Below are 18,978 nucleotides of genomic sequence, written 5' to 3'. Positions count from 1 at the left end.
CACTATCCTATAAAACATGGATTGTTGCAATAATGTATTTTTTTTTTATTAAAAGTTCTTCCTCAGAGGTCTTAGTGGAACAGTATGTGTGGGGATGGTGTATTGTACTCTGGAACAAGTGTTTCTATAGGTGATCAATCATTGATATATCAAACATCAAGTTTGCAATGTCAATGTGTCCATTCTTATTAAAAAAGTCTGAGAAGGTGCTACATTTGGTTTACTTTATTGTGTCACTGGAAACGTACAGAAACTGAGTACCAGTATGTAGAGCACGTGCCAATAAGAGTTTCAGTCCGATTCCACACCTGTACTTTTAGACACGCATCATATAACATGAACATGATCCATGTTTAGTAGCAGGCCAATTTATCTACAACTATTCTTGTTAGATAAAACATCATTTATTGAGCCATCTTGCATACAGTAATAGGCTGAAAACACACAGAAATCAGGTTGTGACAGTATTTCTGAAAGCAAGCATAAGGTATTACACTTTTGTCGATAAAACATTCCTTAACGTCGAAAAATCTCAGACAACCTGAAATGATCAATGGCATGAAAAGCGTATATTTGATAAAACAAAAATTATTGACCAGTTATGCACACAATATATTAGACTAAAGGTCAAAGTCTTGACAAATCATTAGTGCATATTAATCAGAAATTGTTTTAGACTTCATATCATGTTGTAATAATAACCTACATGTAGGTGCAAACAATCACAGCAAACTAGAACATTTTAAAATTACTTCCAGGATTCCAGAAAACATGAACAACTTATTTTTTTAGTAAGTGTCAAATGAGAATTATTTAATTCATTCGGCTATATAGCCTACAGTCAGCACTGTCACCATGAAAATGATTGAATGTTTGCATAGCATAATTGAACTGTGGGACCTTATAACTTCATATCATTTCCGTTAAGTACTTTGTTAATGGCTATGATTCGGACATAAAACAATTTAAGCAATAACCTCACTTAGTAACATAGATTAACATTAATAACCTATATTGGATATCCATCATCGAAATATAGGTTTATACTATATATTTCTCAGTGGAGGCATGAAACTTGTACACAAATTGTAAAGGATGGTAAAGAAAGTGACTATGCGCATCAGTCAAAATAAAATTAGCTTCATGTAAAATATAAACAATTCTTTACAATTTGAATGCAAATGATACATTTATGCTTTGTGATATTCAAAGCATGATGATTTAGGAGGCCTGTTCAGACCTAATGCATTAGTCCAAATTGTATGTTATTATATTAAAACATGCAATTGTCAAAACTATTAATTACAAAATTATTATTTATTAATTAGTATATTATTATTTTTGATAATTTGATGTGTTTTGTGAGAGGGCTGCTTGCCTGGGTGCCTTTGGGGTTTTATCATAAATTTACCAATTTCAAGTTTTGATTTTGGTAACACTTTTCAATAAGGTTGTTTTCATTTATATTTGGTAACTTCATTAGTTAACATGAACTAACAACAAGAACAAAACTTTTACAGCATTTATTAATCTTGGATAATGTTCATTTAAATAACTGTAACATTATTTAATGCATTAGGAACTAAACATGAACTCACATTGTACAATACTATGTTCTAAAATGTAAATTAATATTAACCGAGATTAATGAATGATCATGGTGAGCACCAAATTCATTTATTGATGTTAACAAATATCAAAATAGTAATTCAATTAACCTAAAAGTTCTATTTGAAAAAAATAATTAAAAATATCACTGAAAAACTGTTCATTAGAACTTTAATATAATATCAGATAGCTAAAAATGATCCAAGATCAATTATTCAGTTTTTAATCATGGACTTAAATCTGGTTACTTTTTACTCTTACAAAAACTTTCCTTATCCTATTTTAATGTGCAAACAATAACTTTAGTGAACTAAATTACTACATTAACTATAAGTTTACTTCTACAACTATAAGTAAGTCATTTCATAGGATGACTTCCCAAAAGTGTAAAATGTGGCTCTGTGGTGCACCCAAAACCAATGCTGTGAGTTTGGGATGTAAATGTAAATGTAAAAGTAGTTCTAGCAGGAAGATCTTGGGATTCATTTATCAGGCATCACATCCAATCACAATACAGCCTCCAATTTATAAGCCTGCCAGGTGCCTCTCATTTTTCACATAGTTCCGTGTTTTCACCAGTTTAGGTCCCGTCCTGGGCAGGGGTAAGCTCCGCTCCCCTGCCGTTATTGCCTCTGGCAGGATCTGACAGTTCAAGCTGCATCACAGCCCTAAACTGTAGGACGGGGCTTATGCCAAATGATACAAGTATCTTTTATGGTATTCCAGTAATCTTGAGTCTTTCTGATAGAACTACAGTACCTGTTTAACCAAACAATGGCAGATGGGGGGGTCGGGTCCAAAGGGGCATTAGAAGTGTTTGGGAAACCTGTTTGGAAATAATGATTGTTGCGATTCCTACAAGCACAGAATTTATCCAAAATATACTATATATTATTTTATATATTGACTGAATTAATGGTTATATAACTTCCAGGTGAACTACCTGTAAGTTATATAATAATTAATTAATTCAGTCAGTCTGTGATGTTAAAATAATGCATGATGCTGATATTTAGATTTGGGCATTTTAATCTGTAACTCCAGTCTAAAAGTCTGTTATTTTGGTTTCACTTAAATAAATTGCACGTCTATGAGAAATAGTGAAAGAGAAAAAAAAATGGTTATCTCACAAGAACAGAAGCTATCCAAATTAGTAAAAGGCACTGAATAATTTCAAAAATGTCTAGAGCAAGTAAAAGTCCCTTTTATGAAATGCAATATTAAAGGCTTATCATTCCTGCATCCCTCATGGCAACACAGAATTCTAATCTTCATTTCAAACCTGTTCATTATTTGTAGTTTATCCGCTGAATCCCCATTTCATTATAAACTGACAAATAATGATAGACAATAAAGTGCATTGCAGTGTTTAGAAAGGTACCGTTAGTGGATAGTAGCAACAGAATTGTATCATTCAATTAATATGGAAAAAATAGGATAAAAGCTCATATCATAAAATTACTTTTTATATTTTGCAACAAAGGTGCATGCAGAAAAAACTGCAAATGTTATGTGATATGATCATTTAACATTTTCTTCTATTCACAGCTCATCGTAAACTATTCTTTCATGTATAGCATGTTGATAAATTTACATTAATGAATGAAAAGTCGAACATAAGCAAATATAACCTAAGCTTAAACGCTTGGCAAAGCCAGGAAGAGAATGAGGCCCAGATGGTTGAAGTGACAAAAGCACATGATGTTTTCACAAAATAAAATTAGTCAAGATTATGCCTTCGTCTTTCCTCTGAGTGAAGGAAACCTAAAAAAAAAAACAACAAAAAGGAAAAACAGTTTCTGTACTGTCTATTTTCCCTTTCATTTTATCCACAGTAGTTAAGGTTTTTAGCTGCCAGCTGATATCCTTTCTAACTTATTAACATTCACATTAACCCCTCTATGATCAAATACTCCTGAAATCAGCCAATCATTGACCTTCTTTAATCTGTCTGACATTATTATATGTGGAATGACTTCTGTTAAAACATGCGTCCTGCTTCATCATTCTGAGTCACTTTGACCCAGAAACACATTTGATTTGCACTATAGATAAAGGAAAGTCCCAGCTGTCTAATGGCATAAATCATGTTTCTACTCCAAACCACTACTGAGGTATAAACATTTACATATTTGCAGAGACTTTACCCAATAAACTCAAAATTTGCCACAGGGTCAAAGTGAGTCACAAATCAGTGCAAAGCATCACTCACATGCACTTTCAGGGCCCTTGCGATGGCGTGGAGATGTGGACAGTTTAGTTGGAGATGGGGAAGCAGTGCTGGATGAGTCACTGCTCGCTCCATCGGCCCCTGCAGGTGGGGAGCTCAGTTGTGGAACCGGAGGTGCCTTTTTTCTACCCAGAAAATTAGCTTCAAATGCCGCTCTCCTCCTCCCTCCCTCTGGTCTGGACTCCAAAGCCCCCTCATCCATCAAATGGGACCTCCATCGTTGGTCTGCAGGGCTGTCTGGGGGTTTGCGTGCAGCTGCAGACTGGGTTTCAGACACTCTACTCCCCCAAAGCTCCGTGGTGGAGTTTTTTTTGTCACCATCCTCAGCAATGCTCTCCCCCATAGATGGCCGCATCTCGTCCTCAGTGGATCCACACTGTCCGGTGTTCTCCAGCAGGGCCTTGGTCAGGTTTAGGCTGTGGAAGTCTCGGTAGCTGTGGAAGCTCTCTGTGCGTCGAGCACGGGCCAGTAAGGGGCTCTCTCGGTAAGGGCGCAGGGCTCCGTAAGTGGCTGTCTCAGGGATAGGTTCGTGAGCTTGCAATTGAAGACTGTAAACCACAGAAATTGTAGCACTTTATATTAGTACATGATTACAAATGTATTAAATCTAATACAGTGGGTGCTCTATACAATACAAGCTGCATTGACAGCATATGTGGCATGCAGTTGATTACTAAAACAAAATCATTTCAATGTATTTATTTCTCTTAGTTTGAAAAAATAAAACTATACAGTAATTCACAATGTTAGTCTAAAAACAACAAAAAAGTATAACATGTTCACTAACAATTTCTCAAATAAAAAATTGCCATGTCCAGTAGCAAATGTTTGTAATTCTCTGATTCACAAATTACCGTACATTTTCTGATTCCTCAATAAAAGTGCAATGTTTTACTGGTATATTAACACTTAAAAATCCCCCGAGTAAAAACTAAAAAAAGACTGATCATCGCAGTATGATATTTCAGACTTGATTTTATGTGGATCCAATGTTTCTTTTTAAATCTTGTTGTGCATGTTTTGTATGCTGAACAAATTGGCGTGAATAAACTGTTAAGGCCAAAGCATACTTCAATGTTCTGCATGCCGCTACGTTTCGTCATCAGCACAGATTTCCGCATGCAGCCAAGGTTTTCTAGACACACGGACAGCCCCCTTCTGTGCCCATTGTCTGCCCTGCACATGCACCTGCATCTCCCGTTAACTGTGCTAAAAGACTATCGCAAAGCAGTCAAAGTGAACATGCATCAATGTCCATATGTGCTTCAAACAGTGTACTTCGAAAGCCTGAGTGATTGACCATGTGCGAGACAAAGCAGCACGCATGAAAAAGTATACTCTTGTCCCAGGACCCTTGGGGGGCCGCAAGGGTGTGCTAGGGGATCTGCTAGGGGATCCGCAAAAACTTTCAGATAAAAAAAAAACTGTTCACAATTTTTAATTATTAGACATTTTTACCATTTCATTCTGAAATCATTAGATTTATCATTAATATTTTATTGTATAGATCCTTTTTATTGTAAAAAATAATCAAACAAATTGGTATATCATTTCATACATTATGAAAAAAATAAGGGTTGTAATTCACTATTTTCTGTAAAGCTACTTTTACAAATGTATTTCTATAGTGCTTTTCACAATACATATAAATATTTAAAATAAAATATTTGTATTATATTATTTTGTAAAATTTTATTATTAAAAAAAGTTACTTTTCTTTTAACATTACTTACCATCAGCCTAATAAGTAAATATTTTCAAGATAATATTTGAATAATGTTTGGGGGCTTTAGCAGTACAATGACAATATTAAAGCAAATTATTTAATTTTGCAAACAAGAAGTCTTAATATCATGTTTACCATTTTTCCTCACACAAGGGGTCCTTCGCAAGGGGATCATCAAATTTGGGGGTCCTTGGTATTAAAAAAGTGTATTGCCTTAGACTTTATACTCTATTTCTCTCATTAGGATGAGCTTGTTAGGTTGTAAGGGATCAGTGGAGGATGTGGCAGACCTGGAGGAGGACTCCCGTAGTCGGCTATGTTGAAGCACAGAGGGGGCAGGGCTGATGTTGGGCGTGGCACAACGAGATGTGCTCAAATCACATTGGTCAAGGAGCTTCAGCAGCTCCTCTTCAGTTGGACCTCCCACCTCTGCAAACAGGTAACAGAACATTTTAACCCTATAAATCCAGGAGGGCTATTTCCCCACAGTATATCCTACAGTGTGATAATCGATTTTTTTCAGAACCTGGCTCTCGCTTGCTCTTGTCTTCGTTCTTGTTGACCATGTCCATGGCTGTGCTTAGGTCCCACATCTGAATGCTGCCATTTGCGTGGCCAGTGAAGAGGTAACGGCGGGGTCTGGAGCCCATACGGCTGGAGCCCTCACACTCTCGCACTGTGAAACATGTGATGGTGGTGCCGTCTACTGCCTGCACTTCACAGATCCTGCCATTCAGACAGAAAAAGATCTGTAATCTGAAGTATTTTACTTTTACTCCACAGAGTCACGCTGGTCATAGTTTCATAGTGCACGTTTTAGCATGTACCTTTTCCCGGTAGAAGAAAGACGAACAAAGAGTTTGTTGGTAATGGGAATGACTTTCTGAATGAACACCTGCTGGTCGTCTCTCTCTCCAAATGGACCTGCATGGAAACAGCATATCAGATACTTTCACTGGCTTGATACTTTCATAGAGGCTGTTGGCTCAGTGCCTTTTCCTCACCTAGTCCTAATATTTATGACAAAACTAGATATTACTAGAACTTTCAATAGTGCAATTTTCCTGAAGTGCTCAAAAGCTATGAACAAATCTCTCACCGATGTCATTGCCAGAGGAATAGCTGCTGTGGCTCTCCGTCTCCTCCAGTGAGATGATCTTAAAGGATGCCAGTGGAGTAGACCCTGGTTGGGTGGAGATCATGCCTCTGAACCGTGTCACCGTCCATGTGCGTACATGGTTGTTGTCAGCGCACACTTAAACATGCACAGGGCCAAATTAATGAAATTGCAGTAATTTCAGGCCATTTTTAGCATACTGTCCTCAACTCTATCCTCATACAGTTCCAGAGTATTTATTACCTGACACTAAGTGCTTCTCAGAGAGCATGATCTTAGTGACGGGGCTGCGGTGGACAGTAAAGGTCTGGAAGAGCTGTGGTCCAGATCCTACAGTCTCTGGATGCTGTACGATAACACGCACGGCACCTGAGCTGGTTCCATAAGCGATCTCAATCCAGTTCCCACTCACACCTGCAAACAGAGCTAGATCCCTGACCAAACTTGTTGCTAGGATTTCGAAAGTATACTACAAGAGCAGTTGAATTCATTGAAATCAACAAGATGAAGAAGATGAACTCACTGGTTTTAGGAGTCAGGTAGACGCTGAGGGCTGTGATGGCATCGTTGGATGGGTCGTGGTACAGGTCTGTCACCAACAAGTCATTGTCCTTCATTCTCAGTGGAAACTTCTGCACATCTGAGAGTGGAGAGAAAAGTTATTTTATTTTTATTTTTATTAATATTAATTTAACATATTACAGATAGATATTACAGCTATATAACAGAAACAGTGACACAACATTGCAATTCTAAACACATAAAGGGCAAAATCAATTACTCCAATAACTTATGCCTTATTAATGTGTTACTTTGTGAATCACAGCAGTCCATTTGTATAATGAATTTTACATGCATTTGTGACCTATTTACTACTTGAGGAATAATTGACCACGGACCATTGAATTATTGAAAATAACCCGAGGTGGTAATGCAGTCACGACACAAAGCGGAGTTATTTAAATTATTAAATGGGCCGGAGTCATTTATTCCACTTATACCACAGTTACCACACCTTAATACATCTTTCAGGATTTCATCAAGACATTTTCTGGTTTTCATCCCTAAAACGCTCTTATGAGAGGAACTACTTACTTTCACTACACATTCAGTGTCTTGCTTTAATACAGTCCGAGCCATCGTTGCTAGTTCCAAACCGTCACTTTAGAACTAGCAACGGAGGATTGTGAGGCTTGCGCTGCTTTACATGAGGACTAACTGGAGTATTAAGGTAGTGTGTTTGTGCGTGTGAGTGAGTGAGTATGTGAGTGTTTGTGAGAGTTTTTATTTGAGGGATCGAAAGAGAGAAACTAAGAGATTTCTCAGAGACATTTTTTGTTGCAGCTCTCATCAGAAGTAACATCGTTTAAAAATCGCCACAATGTTAGATTAAGCACTTCTCAGCAGCAGTGAGTGTCACCATATTTCTGTTGTAAATGTTAACTTTTTGTGAACCCCACTGAGATTCAGGAGTGCGCTGACATGGTGGCTCTGTTTTTCGCTCGGGAGTAAAAGTGTGTGCGTAATGCGTATAATGGATGTGTGTGAGAGGGGGAGGGGCACGAGGGTTTTTCCCACTGATATTTCAGATAATATAGAAGTTTTATTGATCAAGTGTATCTAGCTCTGATCCAGCTCAAGCCTTCGTTGCTAGTTCGAAAACGTCACTTTAGAACTACCAACGGAGGATGCGCTTCTTTTCGGCATTGAAGTGACAAGGTAGTGTGTGTGTGTGTGTGTGTGTGTGTGTACAATCCCAGTGAGTCTCGGGGGTGTGCAGACTTTGCTCCCGAGAGTTTGGAACGGTGCTTTTCACTATAGCTATGTGAGGCTGATTAGGGCAAAATACACTGAAACATAAAAAGTTTCACATATTAAAAGTTATTTTGGATAATAGAAACTGTTGTATTTATCAAGTCGATGAGGTTCAGCTCTATTTTGTGTGTGGGTGGGTCTGGGTGGTTTACAAGGACATTTATTTAGGTTACAAACTGGTAATTACAAGGGCATTATGCTATAAATGTGGTTTATGAGGAAATTTCTAGTGTCCCCATAATTAAAATCGCTTAAAAAAACATACTAAACAATGTTTTATTATAAACAATTATAGACATTGTTTGATGTTCTTAACTTAATGATTTACTTTAACCAATGTCTTTGTTTATATGGTTATTTTGCTGTGGTAGGATTTATGGTGTGTGGGGGTGGGACAGGGAGAGAGCGAGAGAGAGAGAGAGAGCCCAAAGATGCTTTTCAATCAAAATCTAAATAAATGTAGGATATTATAGACATTGTTTGTCATTTTTATCCAGTGTACTTAACCAATGTCTTTGTTTTAATTGGTTATTTTGTTGTGATAGCATGTAGGGCTCTTTGAAATAACTGAAATAATTTGGTGAAGTGATATGGAACTGTTTTGCAGTCAAGACCTGGAACTACTTCATAGCTGTGCATTTACATGAAAAATAATTGCACACCTTAGAACGTCCGTCAACCAATCACAATCAGGCATTCAACAGACCCATGGTATAAATTAAATTAATTGCACTGATGTCCATATGCAATTGTTATTACATTACAACACAGATTCTGTTACTGCCGATTTCGCATCTCATTAACAACTCACGTCAAACGAAATGCACACACCGTCTGCAGCCCAGGGGAAGATTAGCTGCTTACCGATATAATAAATTGAGCCATTGTTACAGCCAAGCAAGAGGAAGGAGCCAGCAGTGTCACAGCTTGTAATGGGCACTACATCCTGCACCTGTAAAATTTATAGTACACAATGTAAACATCAGAATCGTGTCTTCACAATATTACCAAACCTAGTATGAAATGGGCTCTTTAGTGATGCTGAAAGATTTTATGTATTATAGAGATAGTGTATCCAAAAACATTGTAATATTTTCTCACCCTTGTGTCATTCCAAATTATTCGTTTACATCAAATTGGTTCTTGTATGTCTTTTGAAAGTTTGTGAATCATCATTGACAACAAAACTGGTGCAACACAACTTACAATTTTGTTTCTTAATCTATCATATGACCTGAATATATCACGCCAGTCGTAAGGACGTTTATGGTGCTTTTTTTGTCGTACAATCCCAATTCGAAAGTTGGGACAGTGCGGAAAATGCTAATAAAAACAAAAAAGTTGCGATTTGTAAGTTCTATTCACCTTGTGCTATACTGAAAGCACTACAACAACACATTATTTTATGTTTTACACTTATTTCAAATCAGATGATTGCTACACCTCCAAAAAAGTTGAGACGGGCAATTTAGGACTAATGCGTAAAACATATGCATCCATATAAATTGAGCTTTTATTTTGCCGTTTCTGTTTGTTTTTGATGGTAGTTTTTCACCTCCAGATAAGTGGTTTACTCCATGGCCCAGTGTGATTATTAATCCCAGTAAAGCTGTGATTCAATTATGTAAATACATAGTCTGTATGTGCTGCATACTTCAGGGTGCTGTCTGTCATCTTACACACTCAAGAGTGCGTGATTATAATGATGAGGTGTTTTTAGTGTATGAGCAGCCGGCTATACACATTCATGTTGAAGCACACGTTCCTTGTAGATTATTTATTTATTCCATTAAATAATACATTTTTTAGTTTAATTATCACACTAGGACATATCAAAATTGTCATTTGATTAATTGTACATTCAAACATTAATTTACGTCCAAATATGTCATATTCCACAACGTTCTACATTTTATTACTAATGCCATTTTTACGACTTTTTTACAAAACCATGGTATAAGCTCATTTATAATAAGCTTCGATTGCTGAATTATTGAAAATTCATTCACATCCCAAGGTATTAAGGCTGAATCACCATGCTACCAACCCAGTGTGAATAAAAAAAAAAAGACAAATCAGTGGTCCGACTGTCATCGTAGTCTAAAGTTTATAACTCACTGGGATGCAAACTCATGAGGGGCAATAAAGGTTAGACAAACTCTGATCGATGAACAGGTTTTTTTTTTTTAAAGAATAAGCTAAAAGCACCAACTTGAGCTATTTTAATTCAATTGAGCAGAATTAGCAGCAAAAATAAAGGGTATTTTGGTGTGGCTTACTTCTGTTTCACAAATTTGTTCAGTTTCAGTAATTGACTAGTTTAGTGACCACTTGTGGAGATGCTGATATGTGGTGACAAATGAGCATCTTATGTGCTATGAGTGTTCACATCTGAAATCTGCCAAGAGACTTTAAGCATTATAAGAACAAAGAAGACCTAGAATTTCCGTTCAGTTTGTGAACTGCTGAGCATGACTTTTCAAGACAACAATAATAGTATAATAATAATAATAATAATGAGTATCAATAATGTCCTTCTCCTTTATTCAAATTTGCATGTCAAATCTACTGACTTTTAAGAACAAAGCAGATCTAATGTATACATTTCCTACAATATTTAAACTGCAGAGCGTGACTTTTATCAGAAAAAAAACAATAATAGCCAAATAATAATAATTTTGAGTTTCGATAATGTCCTTTCTTCATTGTAAAGTGCATTTCATATGAGTTGAGGCGTCAACGTTCTGCTCAATGCCAGCATCGAGTGGCGCTTTGCCATTCACATGAAGTGTTGAAGTAAGCGTCGTGGAGGGACAAATTACAAGCTTGTCAAGCAAGAAAGCAGGAGGTGTGCACAACAAATATTGAAAACAATTATTTGGAAGATAAAAAAATTTCAATTGCTTTGATTGCAGAAAGGAAAATGAGGACTTGTTCATGTTTAGGTCTTAATGAATTTTTCTGGTGGATGTAACTACTGTAGTTCAATAACTGGGGTCTCTTGATACTCTCCATAAATTTAAACTGTTTAAAAATATTTATTGTAGCTTTGTCCTCTCAAAGACACTGACCCGAGTCATGTGAATGACCCTCCACATGTATAAACATCAGTCACTTTTACACATTAATAGCTCTTCCACCCTTTTCTCTCCGTGATGAACAAGGTGGAATCACATGCCGATGCCAAAGTAAACGAACAACATGCCCCTCCAATTCAGTCTCACGGTACATGTATCAGGTCATTCAGTCTGTTTGTGAATGAGAACTTTCACGCTTCTGACTGTGCACAAGCTGCTGTAGCCAAGCACATGATTGTCCATAGCTGTAACAATCAAGCGATCTGCCTCGGTTGGGGCGCGATTGCCAAGCACACGATTGGCTGCAACTGTAATCAATCATGAGGTTGAAAGCGCCATTAATCGCTGATGTTGTTTCATAAGCAAAGCCATTGGCAGTGACAAAATGATACAAATTTGTGTTTTTGATTCCTTTTCCGAGTCACCGTCTTTACCATGTTTTTGTAAATGTAACAGAAACCTTGCTAGCAACACAGTCAAACCGTTTTATTATACTGAAATATTTTCTAAGACAAATAATAATTTTCCAGGACATTTAGGTATTTTTCAAATTTTCCATGACTTTTCCATGCATGCACTGCAGTTTTCCAGGACACGTGGGAACCCTGATCACTTTCTTAAAAACGGTCATGCATCTGTAATAAATAACATGACATGGGCTCTGGAATACTTTGGTAAACATTTGTCATTAATCACTGTTCCCCACTGCATCCACAGATCCAAGTTAAGGCTTTACAATGCAAAGCAGAAGCCATACATCAACACTGTTTAGAAATGCAGCCGACTTATCTTTGCTCGGTCTCATCTGAGATGGAAAGTTCGACAGTGGAATCATGTTTTGTGGTCTGACAAGTCCACATTTTAATTAGTTTTTGAATAAAAAAAAAAAGAAAAAAAGAAACCAGCCATTATGTTCTCCGGGTCAAATGGAGAAAGGACCATCCAAGCTGTTATCAGCATCAGATCCAAAAGCCAGTGTCTGACATGGTATTAGGGATGTGTCAGTGCATATGGGTAACTTGCGCATCTGTGAGGGCACCATTAATGCAGATATGTACACATTTTGGAGCAACATATGCTGCCATCCAGACACCCTCTTTGCCAGGGACATCCCTGTATTTTCCAGCAGGACAACAGAAATCCACATTCTGCCTGGATTACAAGTGCATGGCTGTGTAAGCAGAGAGTGCGGGTGCTAGATTAGCCTGCCTGCAGATCTGACCAGACTACAATTGTGAACGTGTGGTGCAAAATATGGCAACCAAGGCCCTGTATAATTGCGAAGCGTAGTAACACTAAATAAGTGTTATTAGAAGAAAAGGTGATGTTACAAAGTTGGAAACACTCGACTGTCCCAACTTTTTGTAGCATGTTGCAATCATCTGATTTGAAATGAATTTTTTTATATATTATCAAATAATATGTTATTTTAGTGCTTTCAATACAGCACACAAATCCATTCTTTTAGTTTTTATAAGTATTTTCAATACTGTCCCAACTTTTGGGGAATTGGGGTTGTATATTGAGCTTACTTTCATTGTACTGGAAAGAGCAGCATGGACATTCTTCAAAATGTCTATATGTTCCACATAAGAGAGAAACTCATATTAAAAATGGGTTAAAAATGACATGAGAGTGAGTAAATGATAACAGAATTTTCAATTTTAGGGTGCACTATTCCGTTAAAACAACTTGATTATCAACAAAATATAAACTGGAGTGACTGTTGAAGTGAAAAAATCGGAATTTCTCTACCTGCCAATGCTGGGTGACGGCATTCCACACTCCAACCTTTCCTGTGTGACTGGTGGCAACAAGTTGACTACCAATGAAAAACAAGGAGTCAACAGGCACTCCAAGGCTGAACACACCTTCACAAAAACACAGAAAAAGAGAGTTATTATAACAGAAAACCAATAGACCAGAGAATGAGGTTTAATATGTAATGATATAATTTCTGTTCTTTGCTCCCACCTATTTCACTTCCACTCCCTCCATCCTGGATACTCCAGAGTATAATGCTGCTCTCAGAAGATGCTGCAACCATCTTGTCTTTGTCTCCATGTGGCCCGCCCACTACTTTAGCATTGAGGGCCACCCGCTCAGTGGCCCAGTCCAGGTATGGGCTGGAGAACACCTGCTGCCAGCCAGATGATTCCTTTATCCTATATACCAAACACAGTCAACCTATGGCAAGTCACGACCCTTACTATTTAATATAAATGTAGAAGTTATCAGTGTGACGTAGATTTACCTGTAACAAATGACAAAATGTGCATAGGCAGCTACAATCCAGTTATGATGGCCAGCAACAATCAGCACCTTCCTAGGGTCGACTGGTGATCCTGTTGTAATGCAAATAAAAATGGAAAAAATACCACAGTATTTTGAAACACAAGCAAGAGTAAATTTTAAGAAATTCGTCTTTAAAATATCAGCAAATATACAGTTATAAGGCCATGACTCTGTGTGGATGATTATTATTTCTAAAATAAGTTAAATTAGTTTTCTCACATGACTTCGCTGGGTACTGGGGAAATAAAAGGCATTTTAAGATGACCTCACCCTGACAACTGCACTACTGCTTCTAAGTGGCCAACTTTGTCTTCATGGGACCCCCCTCTCTCTCTCTCTCTCTCTCTCTCTCCGTTTTCAACAGCACAATACCAGAATGGAACACATGCTATAAAGACAGCAATAGCAAACCCAATTCTTCAGCTCTCTCTCTGCTGCCTCTGGTTTACTGGTAGCTGTAATTATGAAAATTTGAAATCCCACTTAAACTCTGTTCTAACATTGCATTGGGTGGTGCTGGAAAATTCTGTCATCATACAACCCTTTTGAAGCCATAAGATAGCATTGTGTGAGGATCAGGCTGAAATTAAAGTTGCTATGCAATTAAAATATTCGATAGATTTGACGTAGATCTCATTTGTGACTAATGATTTAAATTGCAGTCTGTTCACTACACAAAGTTATCGTATGGCTTCAGAAGACTTGGAATATAGCGCATGAGTGGTACAGATTACTTAAGTCGTACGTTTTTGTCATTTATCATTGTATGGGAAAGAGCAGCATGAACATTCTTCAATTTTTTTCTTGTGTTATACAAAAGAAAGTCATATGGGTTTGGAACAACATGAGTATAAGGTTTATGGGTTTAGGTTTATGAGGACATTTCTAGTGTCCTCACTAGGGGATATAATCTATATTTAAACCCATCACAATCAAGTATTCAACAGACCCGTGGTATAAATTAAATTAATTGCACTGATGTCTTTATACAGTTGTTATTACATTACAACATTGATTCTGTTACTAGTAATAATGATAGCAGGATTTTCATTTTTGGTAGAACTATTCCTTTAAATCCCTCAAAAGTGACTCTCAGTTTCATTGTAACTACATCTTGGCATTGAAAGGATTGTGCTCACCCAGTCTTTGAGGTCCATCTGCCCCACTGGGTCCAGGGAGAGAAGACTGTGGGGAAGAACGTGAGAAACTCCCCTCTGCTCCACTGGGAACCGAACGCTCTTCCTGGCCTGCAGCCTGTCCACCAGCAGTGCTCCGGGCTGGGATAGCTGAAGAACAAATAAATTCATGTTTGGCACATAGGAAGAAGGTTTTCCCTCTTTCTTTAGAATGTCAGAGATGTTTCTACAGATCTACTGTAACCTTACCTGGTGGAGGGAGGTAGCCATGAAAGAGCACACTTCCACATGAAGATCGTTCCAGTTCTTCACAAAGAAGTAAACGTCGAACTAAACATATCAGTGACAGACAGGAAAATAAGAAAGAATACTATATAAAGCACCAAATTCAGGCAAATTTGTTTAAACTGACTAGTTATAGTACATTAGTTTACACAAACAAAAGTAATTTTAAAAAGTAATATCAGGTAGAAAGACCTCCTTAAGGTCCATAAATAGCTCCCAAACAGACCGTGTTTACTTTTAACAGTACACAGACTAGATAGCTAAATGCTTTCCATCTGGTTATGTCTTACCTAAAGGTGTAATACCATAGAACTCTGCTTCATGTCTCAGGATGCTTATGTTAACCCCCCTATCAGAGGAAGCCGGAAAATGACACACATATGAGTATTATTTGTTCAGTGTTGTCTGCAATATTTTCTCAAATCCTGTTTAGTGATGGAAATTTCATTGGAGTTGTCATATCCTACCTTAAGTCTAATTCTTTTGTTCGAAGGAAGTTTAAAATAGGGGCAAATGTTGTTGGGTCTCTGTCAATAAATATCTAAAAAAAAAGATTTAATTTAGAGACTTAATTACAAACTGGTTTTGAGCTGAACAACATTTCAAAATTTTCTGGCGTAATGGATTAGTCTGAAAGGTCTATTTTTAACAAACAACACACAAAGCACACTTTAGTAATCAGTGTTTACATCATTTGTTGTTGTTTCTTTCATTTTTAAGGTAATTACAGTAGGTACGTAAGACTTTTGGTTAAGTCAGAGCATGATACAAATTTCCACTTACAGCTCCAGTTTCATCCCGTAGCGTTGATATTCTCCCACTAAGTAAACTAGGGAGCAACAAACAGATTTACACAAACTTATAAAATGCTGTTTATAAGATGAATGAGTGTGCATATCCAATATATTTACAAAGCTCTCGGTGCAGCTTCAGACATCTTATTTTACCTTGAGAAGAAAGAGTCAGGAATCCATGTCAGAGTCTGTCTTGATGTGCTGAATCTGAAAGTATGAAAATAAAATATTATGATAATTTTCTTTTTTTCTTTGAATTCATGAGGTTACGTCACAAATGATTGCGTACAAAGAAAATGTCTGTAGTAATTTGGCTTTAGTTTGCTTAGGTCTACAGCTACAGTAATCTTTTATAAACAAAAACAAAAAAGGTAAATGTTCCTTACCATGCAAGTGAATGGTGACCAGAACTCAGAAGGTCCAAAAAGGACATAAAGGCAGCATAAAAAAAAATCCATAGATTCCAGTGGTTAAGTCCATATTTTGTGAAGTGATATAATAGGTGTGGGTGAGAAACAGACCAATATTTAAGTCCTTTTTTACTGTAAATCTGCACATTCTCTTCCACATTCTGGTGTCGAAGTGACTTTAACTTTCACATTCAGCCACCTACTGATCGAGGCTGGTCAATGGCGGTGTTTCTGTTATAGTTGTCTTGTTTATGATGACATTTATCACCTTTTATTTAGTCTTGCATATTTGTTCATAGGGAATCAGAGAGTGTGAAAGGTGTGATGAGTCTGAGGGGTGTTGGCAAAAGGTGTTTGAACATACTTTATTTTTGTAAGTCAGTTTGCAGCCACTAGTAACACAGAAATTACACATTTCATCTTTTAATATTAAATATAAATAAACAAACTTAAATATTGGATCTGTTTCCCACCCACACCTATCATATCACTTCTGATGATATGGATTTAACCACTAGAGTTACTTTCCTGCTGCCTTTATGTCCTTTTTGGACCTTCAAGTTCTGGTCACCATTCACTTGCATTGTGAGGATCATCAGAGCTGAAATATTCTTCTGAACAATTTCATCTGGGATGGCATGAGGGTGAGTAAATGATGAGAACATTTTCATTTTTGGCTGAACTATCTCTTTAAGGTCAAACAACCTAACATGGGGGTTTAATGCAATACTAATAGCAAGCATATGTATGCATAAATCACGTTAAACTAATCAATATTTGAACACTTGCCCAGCTTGAAGCTACATTAAAATGGCTATTTCTGTACATACAATAGTGTATAGGCCCATATCCTATAATTTATGTAGCTTCCTACTATCATTAAAAGAAAAATTGTCTTGAAAATATTAAGGCAGTATTCAAGCAAATATTAAAATAAATAACCATAAAGAACAATCCCCTGTTCTTTAGTCTTATTTGCATATGTCATTTCCAGTTATTTCTCCTTCCAAAAATGTAACATTACTTTTCAATACAATACCATCGTTACAGCAGTGCAGTCAAACTAGTTATACGTGAATACAGGATAAAAAAATAAATAAATAAAAAAATAAAAAATCCTGCCTGTTTTATTATTATTATCCATGATCATGTAGGAACTGGGGATGAAGAACAGAATAGTATTTTACTGTTACGTAAATTAGGGCACATTAACAGTTCACAAATCTAAAGACAAGTGGAGAATACTGGTCATATAACCCAAATCAATACCAAAACAATAATAATATTATCTTGATATTTATTGAAATAGGACCAGAATTTGACAGGTTTCGTGAGAAACACCATATCTGACTCTGTGTTAGGCCTTACGACCTTACCACATCAAAGTCAAAAATTGCGGCGCTCTGACGTAGCCTGAAATAAAACTATATTATGACGTCGAGTATATCTAAAGAATCTTGACGTCAGCGTACCTCGTTCCACCGACATTTAGTTGGATGATATCACCAATTCCAGATGTTGAACTGTTACAAATTCCAGCCATCCTTTTAATTCCGCACGGTTACCGAGGATGAATAAACCCGATTCTATCCAGTTTCTGCATTTATCCAAACAAATTCCTGAAGATATTCTTGATCCTTCCTCACGTCCCAGCGAGCTCCATAAATTATGCGTCATAAGAAGGGCGTATTAGATGGAGATGTTCGCATACAATGTCCCCCATATTCAGAGCTTTAATAAACGATTAAAAACATTGCCTTCAACTATTTATGGCCTTTTTCAGTAGCCTGTGCAACATGGGAACGTTACATGTACCGCTGTGGCCGCCATATACCGATGCTGGAGCACTGTGTGGATTCGATCAGAGCGTCAGCCAATCGGATAGCGTCATTCCTAACACAGGATGTAGACCCCGCCCAGTGTTTGTGAGTCTTGAGCACACAGTTGGACCCATACAGAAGGCAGAGGCTGATGAAAACACATTCTCCAGTGTATTCTGAAGCAAGGAATTATGTGAACCGATTTTTCAAGGCATTAGTAACTTCAATACTATTAATGATAGGCCTAATGTTTAGCAATTTAAACCACTGCAGTGAAATGTGTGAATATAATTATTTCAATAGGCTCCCTTATCAAAATATCTTTGAAATGCCACACTATTATGACATAATACTGCATTACATACAAATGTATATTATATGTACAGATGTTGCTGTTTCAGTAAATTGGTACATTAGTTCACCAAAGTGCCATTCAACTGACCATAAAGTATTGTCAGGTCACATTACTGATGTAAAACAAAAACAACAACAACAACAACAAAACAGCACCATCACTATTTGAAAAAAGTAATTTTTTATCAAATCTAGACAGGCCCCATTTCCAACAGCCATCAATCCAGCAACTTATCCATCAGTAATCATGCTACATTGCTAATTTGGTTCTAGAAAATCACTTGTCATTATATCAAACACAGTTGAAAGCT

The 18,978-nt window shown here is 37.0% G+C and overlaps 1 protein-coding gene across 1 annotated transcript; it reads right to left on the bottom strand.

Annotated features, from left to right (window-relative positions):
* Positions 1-224: 224 nt before the first annotated feature.
* Positions 225-18,326, bottom strand: LOC127662174 (BTB/POZ domain-containing protein KCTD3-like). The gene is made up of 19 exons (XM_052153250.1): positions 17,966-18,326; positions 16,237-16,290; positions 16,073-16,118; positions 15,757-15,830; positions 15,580-15,638; positions 15,254-15,334; positions 15,008-15,154; positions 13,828-13,918; positions 13,548-13,738; positions 13,329-13,444; positions 9,361-9,448; positions 7,205-7,321; positions 6,925-7,095; positions 6,664-6,819; positions 6,392-6,488; positions 6,091-6,290; positions 5,855-5,993; positions 3,821-4,386; positions 225-3,372 (listed from the first exon to the last, which is right to left on the bottom strand). The coding sequence occupies exons 1-19, from the start codon at positions 18,034-18,036 to the stop codon at positions 3,329-3,331; spliced, it is 2,508 nt and encodes an 835-aa protein (XP_052009210.1). The 5' UTR covers positions 18,037-18,326; the 3' UTR covers positions 225-3,328.
* Between the last annotated feature and the right edge of the window lie 652 nt (positions 18,327-18,978).

Source organism: Xyrauchen texanus, chromosome 22 (genome assembly GCF_025860055.1).
Source record: "Xyrauchen texanus isolate HMW12.3.18 chromosome 22, RBS_HiC_50CHRs, whole genome shotgun sequence".
Classification (NCBI taxonomy): Eukaryota; Metazoa; Chordata; class Actinopteri; order Cypriniformes; family Catostomidae; genus Xyrauchen; species Xyrauchen texanus.
Note: the sequence above shows the minus strand (reverse complement) of the source record. Positions and strands in the feature narration are given on the sequence as shown.